At 41.9% G+C, this 10,945-nt stretch overlaps 2 protein-coding genes and 1 long non-coding RNA gene across 6 annotated transcripts in view; 2 read left to right on the forward strand and 1 right to left on the reverse strand.

Moving 5' to 3' along the window:
- The window catches only part of LOC109527734 (uncharacterized), a 14,255-nt gene extending 3,383 nt beyond the window's left edge, over window positions 1-10,872 (reverse strand). For both annotated transcript variants that reach the window (XR_002170576.1, XR_002170575.1), the window contains exons 1-3: window positions 10,792-10,872; window positions 10,160-10,206; window positions 6,924-7,040 (exon numbers count right to left, since the gene is read on the reverse strand). This is a non-coding gene — a long non-coding RNA (uncharacterized LOC109527734). The remainder of the gene's footprint in view (window positions 1-6,923; window positions 7,041-10,159; window positions 10,207-10,791) is intronic.
- On the forward strand, window positions 249-3,035 carry pvalb8 (parvalbumin 8). Its single transcript, XM_019889802.1, has 5 exons — window positions 249-373; window positions 554-623; window positions 2,259-2,391; window positions 2,476-2,585; window positions 2,820-3,035. Exons 2-5 carry the CDS (start codon window positions 563-565, stop codon window positions 2,843-2,845), a joined length of 330 nt encoding a protein of 109 aa, XP_019745361.1. The 5' UTR covers window positions 249-373; window positions 554-562; the 3' UTR covers window positions 2,846-3,035.
- Window positions 9,084-10,945, forward strand: part of aimp2 (aminoacyl tRNA synthetase complex interacting multifunctional protein 2) — a 4,783-nt gene continuing 2,921 nt past the window's right edge. Inside the window, exons 1-2 of one of the 3 annotated variants that reach the window (XM_019889793.1) lie at window positions 9,084-9,245; window positions 10,814-10,939. In XM_019889793.1, the coding sequence (XP_019745352.1) occupies window positions 9,237-9,245; window positions 10,814-10,939 (135 nt within the window). In that variant the 5' untranslated portion in view covers window positions 9,084-9,236. Of the gene's footprint in view, window positions 9,360-10,813; window positions 10,940-10,945 lie in introns of all 3 variants that reach the window. The other 2 variants (XM_019889792.1, XM_019889794.1) reach the window with 2 other exon arrangements.

Consider the following 10,945-nt stretch of genomic DNA (forward strand, 5'->3'; position numbering starts at 1 on the left):
TATATATATACGGTACTTAAAAAGAAGCCATGCAAGGAGATGCCGTGTGTGTGATCGACAATGGGGAGCGTCGCACGGGAGGGAGTGTCGTATACATTTGAAGTGAATTTAGTCTTCGCAAGGGCATTCCACAGGTCCACGGGGTCCCGTCTCTTCGGCCGTGGGCGTTTATAAATAGTCAAGGTTAATTAGGTAGCTGGGAAACTGGATCGGGCGGCCGGTTAGAATTCGATCCACGGGCAGGTAACTCAAGTGAAGCCCATTGTCACTGCAGCCGGGCCTATAAAAGCCAAGTTGACGGACGGCAGTCACCACTCAGCCCAACCTCTCCTCTCTGCTGCATCATCAACTGGCCCGCCAGCCTTCTCACCTGGTAAGTTTGACATTTAGCTTGTATGTTGAAGTTGAATTATCCCTGAAAGGAAAAGCGATATTATTTCAGCCCTATAGTTGATTATTTGATTATCAGGCAAGAGGGAACTTTCCGAAGCTGTCCGTTGACACTTATTGCTGGTGCAGTGAAATATGATTCAAGCTTTGCATGCACCTGCAGGTAAAGAACATGTCGCTGTCATCCATCCTTTCCGCTGATGCCATCGGCAGTGCGATCAAGGACTGCCAAGGTATCGTCTTACCCCTCCATCACCGTTGTCTTTTGAATTTGTGCGCATCTCTGGCACTCACAGTTTGTGTCATTTTGCCCGCTTTCTTTTGTACAATAGTATCACCATCAGTAAGTGTATGTTTTTGTTGCCATGCTTAGGAAAAGGATTTAAAATAGATACTGGAACTCTTAATGCATGTTTCTTCACTTCATGCGTCAAAATGTACATTTCACTTGGCCTCTGTTGGACAAATAATGCAAATTTGACAGGCTAATAAAGTCAGAGTACATATCCTGGAGGCAAGGCAATAAGTATAAGCCACAGTCGTCACTTGATTGCAACACGGGAACATTCGGGTAATTCTCACTGTACAATGCAATGTGTACAATGCAAAACAGCACATTAATGTTCATTACAACCACTGTATTTCAAAACAATAAAAAAACAGAACGTGTTGCGCTGTATCTTCCTCACTTCAGTTAGAGTGGGTGACGGAGGCAGTAATGTTCGTAATTTCCTACAGTCGCCCTAAGATGGCGCCATAGAACTACCATTGTCTTCCTGATGCTTCTCAACTCACTTCAACATAGTTTCTTGGCCCCAAGATGACAGCAGATAATACCAAAGCACTGCTTTGGTCAAAACAAAGCTCCTCAACTCACTTTAAGCATAAGAATAAGAATAACAAAACCTTTATTCGTCTCCCAATGGAGAAATTCCCAATTTACAGCAGCAAAGTTATGAAAGGATGAAAGTAGAAGAACAAAAAGTATAGGAGCTACCGTAAAGGCAGCCACTCTCGCGACGCCATCTTGAAGACAGAATAACATAATAACAAAATATAGTTTAATATACCATATTGGCCCGAATATAAGACGGCCCTGATTATAAGACGACCCCCTCTTTTTCAAGACTCAAGTTTGAAAAAATACTTTTTGAACACCAAATTAATTTTTATACAGAAAATAATTACAGTACAAATGATTATAACAATATATTTGAGAGAAAAAGCAGACATATATAAAAGCATGCATATAGTGTAACCACATTCGTAAATGAATGGCTTCTGGTTTTTGAAATGTAAATTACATCATAACTTCTCCTCAGCTGCCAGTTAACCTAGCCGATCTTCGACCCACTTTTCTCCAGATTGTCACTACGTTTCTCCATTTTCTGTTGTCTCTTCTATTATTTTCTTCTCTTTTCCTTCTTACCGCTATTTTTTTATTTTTCTTCTTTGTGCTTCCGCTATTTTTATTTTTATTCTTCGTGGCAGGGGTTCACTTTGGCCTGGGGAGTCAAGTTCAGCATTCGCTTCATTGATATCTGGCGCCATCTAGCGTCGTGAATGGATATAATGTCTAGACCCCGAATATAAGACGACCCCACTTTTTCAGTCTTATTTCAATGCAAAAAACACCGTCTTATATTCGGGCTAATACGGTAGTTCCTCGACACCAAAGGGCGCCGTCGTACTACTCTTAACCTGAGCACAAAAGTCTGCGACTCGACAGCGTTGCAAAATATTCACCGCAGATTGAATGGACAAAATTTTTGTGAGGGTGAACGGTTCCGAGAATGCATGGATGGATCGGGACTCTTGAGACAACATTGCTAACGCTGCTCTGCTGTTCATCTACGTTCTGGATTTAGGGCCCGAGTCTTTCTGCCCCAAGAAGTTCTTCCAGGTGTGCGGCCTGGCCATGAAGAGCCCGCAGGATGTGAAGAAGGTTTTCGGCATCCTCGACAACGACGGGAGCGGTTACATTGAAGAAGAGGAGCTCAAGTGAGTGCCACATAATCTCATGGAGAGCAATATCAAGGCCTTCGACATCTCGGGTTTACACATGTTCCTGCTGGCGGTTTGTAGGTTTTTCCTCCAGAGGTTTTGTCCCACCGCCCGGGTCTTGACAGAGAAAGAGACCAAGACCTTCCTGAGCGCCGCCGATGAAGACAACGACGGCCGCATTGGACTCGAAGGTACGAGTGCTGCACAGCTCAGAGAAGAAACACGAGACGGGATTTTCATTCGCCGCAAATAACTGCTCTGACAAGATTTCTAATTTGGAGTTTGGATGTTCTGTTGCCAATGTTCATTTTACTGGAAACTAGCAATACTGGGGTCTCTTAATTCTGGATGACACCGCCATCCTGGTTGATCCCGCCAATTGGCTGCCTCCAAGCAATCATTCCATTTCTTTCTGTCGTCCACAGAGTTCCAAGCTATGGTGCGGTCCTAAACACGTGCGACCCTTTTTTTTCAGCTGTCTCTCATTTTACACGGCATCAAGAAGTCCCTTAATTCAACCATCCGGTCAACATCATCATCACTGGGCCCGCCCACTTTTTGTCTGAAGGATTTACTGTCCCCAAAGAAATGCTAAAGTCACCTAATATACCCAGAGAAATAAAAATGATAAAACCAGTGCATCTCGGCTTGTCCCGTTTTTTTTTTCCAGTGTACCTTTTGTGTTATAAAAGACAGCAATGACAATATCACTTGGAATGATACACCTGAAGGTGCACGTCCACACATTCCTGTATTGAAGCTGCTAATGCATAATTCATAACTGTGTAAATGTGTGCGCGTTTGAATATGAGCAGAGGAGGTGACCTTGGTGATCGCTGGAGTCCTCACTTGGGTTCGATCAAAGCTAACCAAGAACTCAGCTTTGTGAAATAAACTTGAACCAAACTGATGCGCAATTATACTGTAAGACAACAAAAAAACTTTAAATGATTGAAGCAAAGTCGAAGTTAGGGGAACCACTGTTGTCACGGATTTGTGCCGTGAAGGCAGAAAGGAGAAGCAGGGAGACTTGCAAGACAAGAGAGCAAGAATAATAATAAAAAAAATAATAATAATAAAAAAAAATAAAAAAAAAGAAAGAAAAATGTTGGCAAAAAGGGAAATATTTGGAAAACTCAAAATGCTCAATTAAAAGAGCCCCGAGAAACACGATTCAAAGAAGCAAACAAGCAACAGGAAATAACAAACCGTTCTCCGGCGACTCCAATGAACTGACACGGACTGAAAGAAAGCAAAGAACGGGCCCACAAACAAACAATGAAACAAATTGACGACTCATCTTAACTCATCTGGATTTAAAGAGAGCTTTCACAACAACGTGGCACACCTGGACAGGCGGAGAGCAAATCCTAAATAGTGGACAAAACATGAAAAAAAGAACACTGGACATGCATCATATTTGTTTGTTCGTATGTTCACGGGTCACTTCCTGGTTTACTGATAACGACGTACACTTCAATATTTCTGCTTGAAACACGCCGTGCTTTATCATCTTCAGGGTTAGATTTGAACCAACAACTGCCTTGACGCTCAGCAACTGGGTGGAGGAACCCAAATTGAACAAGATCCTTCACTGATCCGACCACTTGTGTTGATTTTACGTCCGCGGCTATTACAGCAAACGTCCGATGTTAACATTGGTTTCGTGTTGGCGCATGCACGATTTCATGATGTGCGACAACCCAACAAGGTCATGTGACAAAGTAAGTGTCTTTGCCGAAACGGGTCAACTTGTGACAGGCTGTTCAGATTTTTTCTTCATACAGCCAAATATTGAAAAATGGAAGCACACTGGGGCCGCTTTGCCATTCTTCAACTTGAAGTTATTGAACAGGCAAAAAACCCCAAAAAACCCCCACCAAGGAATTATACAGGGCGGCCCAGTGATCGAGTGGTTAGCGCGTCAACCTCACAGTGCGAAGGTACCGGGTTTGATTCCGACCCCGGCCTTCCTGTGTGGAGTATGCATGTTCTCCGGGTGCCTGTGTGGGTTTTCTGCGGCTACTCCGGTTTCCTCCCACATTCCAAAAACATGCACGGCAGGCTGATTGAACACTCAAAAAATTGTCCCTCAGTGTGAATGTGAGCGCGTATGGTTGTCCGTCTCTGTGTGCCCTGCGATTGGCTGGCAACCGGTTCAGGGTGTCCCCCGCGTACTGCCCGAAGACAGCTGGGATAGGCTCCAGCACCCCAGCACGACCCTTGTGAGGATAAAGCAGATCGGAAAATGGATGGATGGATGGAATTATACAGAGTGCTTTGTCAAGAACCACTTCCAATAATTTCCCTTCACATTCTTAATTATTGTTCCTTTCATTTTTGAGATGTAATCCACCCACCCGACATCTGTACGTGATGTCAATGTTCTTTCAATTTTTAAACACAATTTTTGTGTTGTGATCAGTGAAAAAAAATATTGTATCATCACGCCAATATTTGTCGTGACTGAGCAAGGTATTGTGACTTGCTTGAACCAAGTAAGGGCTTGACTCAACTTGCTTGAAATTTGGTGGCAACTCGACTTGATTTTTTTATTTATTTTTTGGTCCACAATAACTTTGGATTTGCCTGAAACGTGAAGCCTATGACTTGCAACTTGCACGTATTTGACTTACTCCCACCTCTGAAATAAAATAAAATAAAAATTATATTCCTTGCATCTATATACTGTAAATTAATTCCTTTTTATGCTGTGGTTGAAAATTAGTTTGACTCCAGTTACCCGTGCAATTTTTATGCTCAAGTGTGTTACTTGCTCTCATGCAGTCTTTTTTTGGTGTTTTTTTTTTTTTTAATTGTGATACCTCACCTCAAATATTGCTAGTGTGTAAGTGATCAGGTCTGAATACGCCGTGTGAGGGATGGCCTGATTATCTGCTTCGGTCATCAATTATTGATTCTCTCACTGCATTGTCTTCACAGAGAAAAAAAAAAAAGTGGGATTAAGAAAGGGGTGTCAGGCTCATTTTACTCATTAAGGCCGTTTCAAAGTTTAATGTGGGTCCCATCTTCAAGTCATATCAAACAAAGAGGGGAGGGATCCTCGCCTACACGCTTGCACAACGTGCTCTTTGACAACAAACGGCTGATTTCACGTTACATTTCCAAGGATGCCTATTTGTGTGCCTTTCTGTGGCTCTTCCGGTCTCTCCGTTGCCACCTGCGGCTCTCTCGTGAGGCTTTTGGGAAAATGTAAATAAGTCGCTTCGTTCTTTCAACGCAATTTGTGCCCTTGTCACATGAAAATAAAATGTCTTGAGTTGTTTTTGCCGCTCAAAATCTGCATCACAAGCGCTGGTCTGATTTATTGACCCATTCGACTCGGGTAAACAAACCATGGATAAATCCAAGAAGAAAAAAAAAGACAAATAGGTCAAAAGGTCCAGATTAATGGCGAAAATAAATATTATAAGTGGCTATTATTTTTTTGTAAATATAGAAAATATTTGAATTTTGTGAAAAAGTGCTTTGGAACTGAAAAGTTGACACGCAAGCATTTTTTGGTTCACTGCAGGTGTTTTCTCTCCAAGGGTCTCTATTAGGTTGCAACGGAGACTCGTCCTTTCAGCTCACTCAGAAAGCTCATAGCGCATTTTAGCTTCAGCCGCAATTTGGCCCATTTTATTCGTGAGTACGGTACTACTTTGGATATTGAATTCTTTCCAGGCTTTGCTCTGAGCGCGGTTGCCATCCTATACCCGGTGAAAGATTGAAGCGCACAGGAAGGACATATATAATGCATGAGACGACAGGCCTGCCGCGCGTCTGCCAACATTTTGTTTTCACCAATCACGGGAACGGATGAAAATGTCGTCACCGGCATGTGCCTTGTTTTCAGTCCTGTTATCGCGATTATTTCCACAGATAGCATTGAGTGATAGCTGTCATTTTTGCAATTTAATATGCGGATAAAGGGCGTCTTTAATCGCACAATGTTTAATTTGGGAATCAAGCCGATTGTCAACCGAGAAAAGTTTCCGTCACAGCTGCAAATACAACCCCCAAAACACATTGTTGCTTTGTGATCGGCTCAGTTCAAATCGGTGGTCTTAGGACAAGATGGATTCCCGGATTTTGTGAACTCACAAATACTGCAAGAATTCATCTTGCGGGCAAGGTTTGCACTGCAGTGCAGTCCTACTAGTGGTACTCGAGCTCCCTCCTCTGGTTTGCAAGAGAATCACTGCCCAAGTACAATTCAGTTGTATTTCACTTTTAACCCTTTGAGAGACAGCGGGTCCTACAGTGGACAGCTTATTATGTCATCAGGTTACAGAGTGCATGAAAAGGTTAATCACCAGACATTTGCATTTATTTAAAAAAAAAAATGTATATTCAGGCAAATTTTTAAATCTAATCTTTTATGTGCAATAATGTGGAATTAAATCATTGTCATTTTTTCTCGCTGTTTTTCAAGCAGGCAGCCATTTACAAAATACACATTGAGGACTCATTAAGTCACAAAGGCATAAAAACATACAACAATAAATGTATTGAAAAATAAATACCTTTCTGATAGTGTCAATCAAAAGTGAGCGTCATTTCCTTGGTAAAGGTTTTGGATGTTTTTGCCCTGTCTTCAACGCTGCACCTGCTTTTTGAAGTCGTAAACAAGCAGGTGTTGCCTGAGAAGAAAACAGACATGCATAGAGTTAATTTGTTGCTATTTTCGGGAGGCAATCGGGTGCAGTGAAAAAAATTCAGAGTGACAAGGCGTAATTACACATGCCAGCAAAGCGTTAAAACAACAAAGTTAATTTGACTTGTGGAATTCTGGAGGCAGACTGTCAAACTGCTTCAGTCTCGTGTGTGGTGGGACTCAAAAGTGATGAAGACAGACACGAAGGGTCACCCAGAATCTTTCGATTGTGAGGGAGACATGCTAACTGCTAGGCCATCGTGCTCCCATTAGGGGAAAACAAAAGTCTTCACACATTGCAGTACCGGTATATTGCGTCAAACTCTTTATAAAGTTATTGGTCTGTCTACTTTTTTTTTTTTTTTTTTTAAGTTCAACATTCACATAATTGAGATGTTAAGAACCAGCCAAATGAAGAGTTGGTGACATTTTTTTCTCCCTCCTCTTTCTACATGTGTGGTTTTAATGGATTCAAACCATTTCAACTCCAAAATACACATTCTTTGTTTGGAGAATAATTTCCTGTTTTCACAATAAAAGTCTCATATTAAGAGAGATGGTGTTTTACAACTTTATTTCCTCTTCCACATTCCTTCACCGATTCAAACCATCGCAACCTCAAGTCTCACATTCTATATTTCGAGCATTCAGTGAGGTCCACAGCATTTTAATTATTGGTGTCATTTGGTGTATATTTAATTTTATATTTATTTAGATTTGGTTTCAGTTCTTTGTGTACCTTTTTTTGTCTTCCTCATTAGGTTTTGTTTCCCCCTGTTTTTGTCATCGGGGTCCCTTGTGGTTACCAATCAGCTCCCTGAATGAATACATAAACAAATGTGGCATTTGTTGTTGTATTTAATGATTTCAATGTTCATTAAATTATGCCAATATTTATTTTCAGTCTTTCAATATTGATTTGGCCGAGATCTGCAGACATTTATCATTCACAAATGCTCCTCATTGTCCAACTGCACTAAATATTAAACAGGAGGTATTGACAATTGTTAAAACTGTTTGACGAGCTCAAGGCTTCCAAACTGGACTAACCATGCAAGTTCGCCACCAGCAGCGTGCGTACCAGTGTGACTTGTTTTATTCATCATTAATTGTTCGTCTTTGGGACGACAAACAAAGAGGCTCATTACACAGAATCAACATGACACTTGACTTCAACGACTTAAGTGCGCGAACCTTTACAAGTCCTGCGTCGCCTCAAACGTCCACCTGCGTGACCCGCTAGCGGTAGCCTTCATAACGTGTGCATCCCTTGTTCGTGCATCATTTAAAGCTCTTGCTCGTCACTGTCAGGTTTCAGCAGTGCTCAAGTTTCACGTGCGAGCATTATGTGCCAGGGAGTGAATGTAGCTCAGGTGTAAAGTGGAGACGGGAGGCGACCACAAGGGGACATGTCACTGTAGATGATTAGGGCAAGGCTGAATTGCTTTCTGGTGTGGGATTGTGTTGCCGTGTCTGATCAGGTCAAAACACCACTCGTGATTGAAACGTTAGCCTTGCACAGACTTGCTTTCCAATTCTAAAACTGCTTTGTTGATTGACAAGACATCACTCACTAGTCAGGTTGAGTTAGAAGAGAAAATATTGACATCATGATTAGGAAACTGCAGGACTATCTATCTATGTATGTATCTATCTACTCAAATACACTGTGATTACTTATGCCACCTATGGAAATTCATCCACGCATATACTAGTTAGATTTTTTTTTCTTTTGACCTTTGACTTCAAACAGCTGAGCTTGTAAAACAGATTAGATTTTTTTTTTCTTTTGACCTTTGACTTCAAACAGCTGATCTTGTAAAACACAGATCATGCTCGTGCGCCGTCTGGCGTATGTGGAACACATTACCACTTCCGGTAATCATTTTTGAAAAATTCTCTAACCGTAAATTAAAATAAATAAAAATTTATTTTTTTTAAAAAAATCACACGCGTACTATATTCAAATTTGGTTTCCGAAATAAAGTAATTAAAATTAAAACAGACCAACTGAGTTTTGTCGTTGTCGGAAGGGGGTGTTTTCCTTTCTTTTCCGGTGTGTGGGCTGTTGCTGGCTGTCAAGCTCACGTTCCTTCCATTTCTAATTTGCTTCCCGGATTGCTTATTTTTCGTCCTTTTGTTTGTTTCTTTTGAGCCCCTTGAAACACTTGTGCCCTCCAGCATGTACAAGGTACAGCCGATCTGCGGGGGTGACGTCAAGGTTGATTTGCCCACCTGCATGTACAAGCTAGCAAATGTCCACGCACAGCCGGCGAACAGTTGCACCCACGAACACGCGCTGCAGGTAAACGACAAATCAGTTCTTTACGAGTGAGATGATTTTTCACTCTCTTTCCTTTACCATACGTCGCCTTCTCTGTTATACTTGCGTAGTAAACGTATAGCCTGCTAGTCATATTGCTATGAAGACGCTAGTGCGCTAGCTAGCCCAGCTGATAAGATACATTTCGGGCTGCTGATGCAACTCAAACGCAATTGACGTTGGCCGCGACCCTCCTTACGCTTATTACATAATAATTCCAACAAACCTTTTCGTTGTACGCTCTGTTGTAGTCGCCTTTATGAGACAAAAAAAAAGATGTTCACTACAACGTCTCGACTCAGTTCTATTTTAAAACACCGGACTTAACGTTTTTAATTCATTCGGTGACCTTTTTCGATTTTAATTAACATCTTCGCAGTTAAATGAATTGAAATTCCAGTAATTCTTTTCAGACCACCCCAAAGCACTACTTTTGATGAAGAAAAATATTACTCCAGTATATTATATGAAAATTTAAGAAACGGGAATGGAAACCTATTTCATTGATTGCTGTTACTGTACACATTGTAGTATTGGCGTGCTGGATGTTTGCCTTTAAGGGGCGCAGCCTACCGAGTGACGTCAGAAACTGGAATCGTTGGCACCTGAGCTTTGACAAAAGCAAAAAAAAAAAAAAAATCTTTGACAAAAGCGGCATAAAAATTAGATTCATCAGTTTTTTTTCCTGGCTCAAATTGAGGCAGAGGTGGTTGACACGAAGGGAAATAAATTTGGATAAACACGTCATGCTTGAATGACCTAACCCCCCCACCAATATTTACCTGTTTGTTCCATCTGGCAGGGAAACTCAGGATGCCGATAGCACCGACTAGTGTGAAAAAACAAAACAAACAAAACACAATTTGATATGTTTACTCTTCGGAAGTTGCTTTAGGTCTTTTTGTGTACTGCTGTTGATATAGCGCCTCCACAGTGGCGCAATGCTGCAAGTGGAGTTAAAATAAATGGCTGCCGGAAAGGGACATCGATGCTCAATCAGCACAGTTAGCCGTGGCTGGGGCAGCACAAAATTAGCTCGAGGCGGCCACCACACAATTTTGAACACAGGAAAAACACCGTTTATTATTTGTATTGTTTAGCTGGACGGTGAATGAGTGGTTCGTACATCTGCCTCACAGTTTCTGAGATTCGCCGGCCCTTTTATCTTTAAATGCTCGCTATTCTAACATTAACTACCAGAAGCCTGTCTATTCTCGGTTGAACTACTTGATGGACGTCAAAAGATGGAGTGCATGGCCCGTGGAGCCTTTGCTTGATTCTTGTTCTGATTGTGTGGACTTTGCATGTTCTCGTCATGCTTGATTTGGTTTTCTCAGTGTGCTTCAACTGCCTCCCACATTCCAAAAAAAAAAAACATACTTCCTGTCCCCCATCTCTCCCAAATTGATCTTACCGGAATTATTTCCTGTCTGCAGAATGGCGAAGTGGACCCGTCCGTCAGAGCCCTGGAGGCCCGTCAGGACGAGATCATGCGTAAACTGTACGAGCTGAAGGCGGCCGTGGAGGGCCTGGCCAAGACGGTGACCACGCCTGACGCCGACATAGAC

The sequence above is a fragment of the Hippocampus comes genome, unplaced genomic scaffold (genome assembly GCF_001891065.2).
Source record: "Hippocampus comes isolate QL1 unplaced genomic scaffold, H_comes_QL1_v1.1 scaffold326, whole genome shotgun sequence".
Lineage (NCBI taxonomy): Eukaryota > Metazoa > Chordata > Actinopteri > Syngnathiformes > Syngnathidae > Hippocampus > Hippocampus comes.

What these genes read in the sequence shown, in the direction of transcription:
- pvalb8 (XM_019889802.1), top strand. Translation starts at nt 563, where the DNA reads ATGTCGCTGTCATCCATCCTTTCCGCTGATGCCATCGGCAGTGCGATC. An exon ending in TGCGATCAAGGACTGCCAAG is followed by an intron (nt 624 to 2,258) that starts GTATCGTCTTAC and finishes TTCTGGATTTAG; the next exon opens with GGCCCGAGTCTTTCTGCCCC. An exon ending in CGGCCGCATTGGACTCGAAG is followed by an intron (nt 2,586 to 2,819) that starts GTACGAGTGCTG and finishes TGTCGTCCACAG; the next exon opens with AGTTCCAAGCTATGGTGCGG.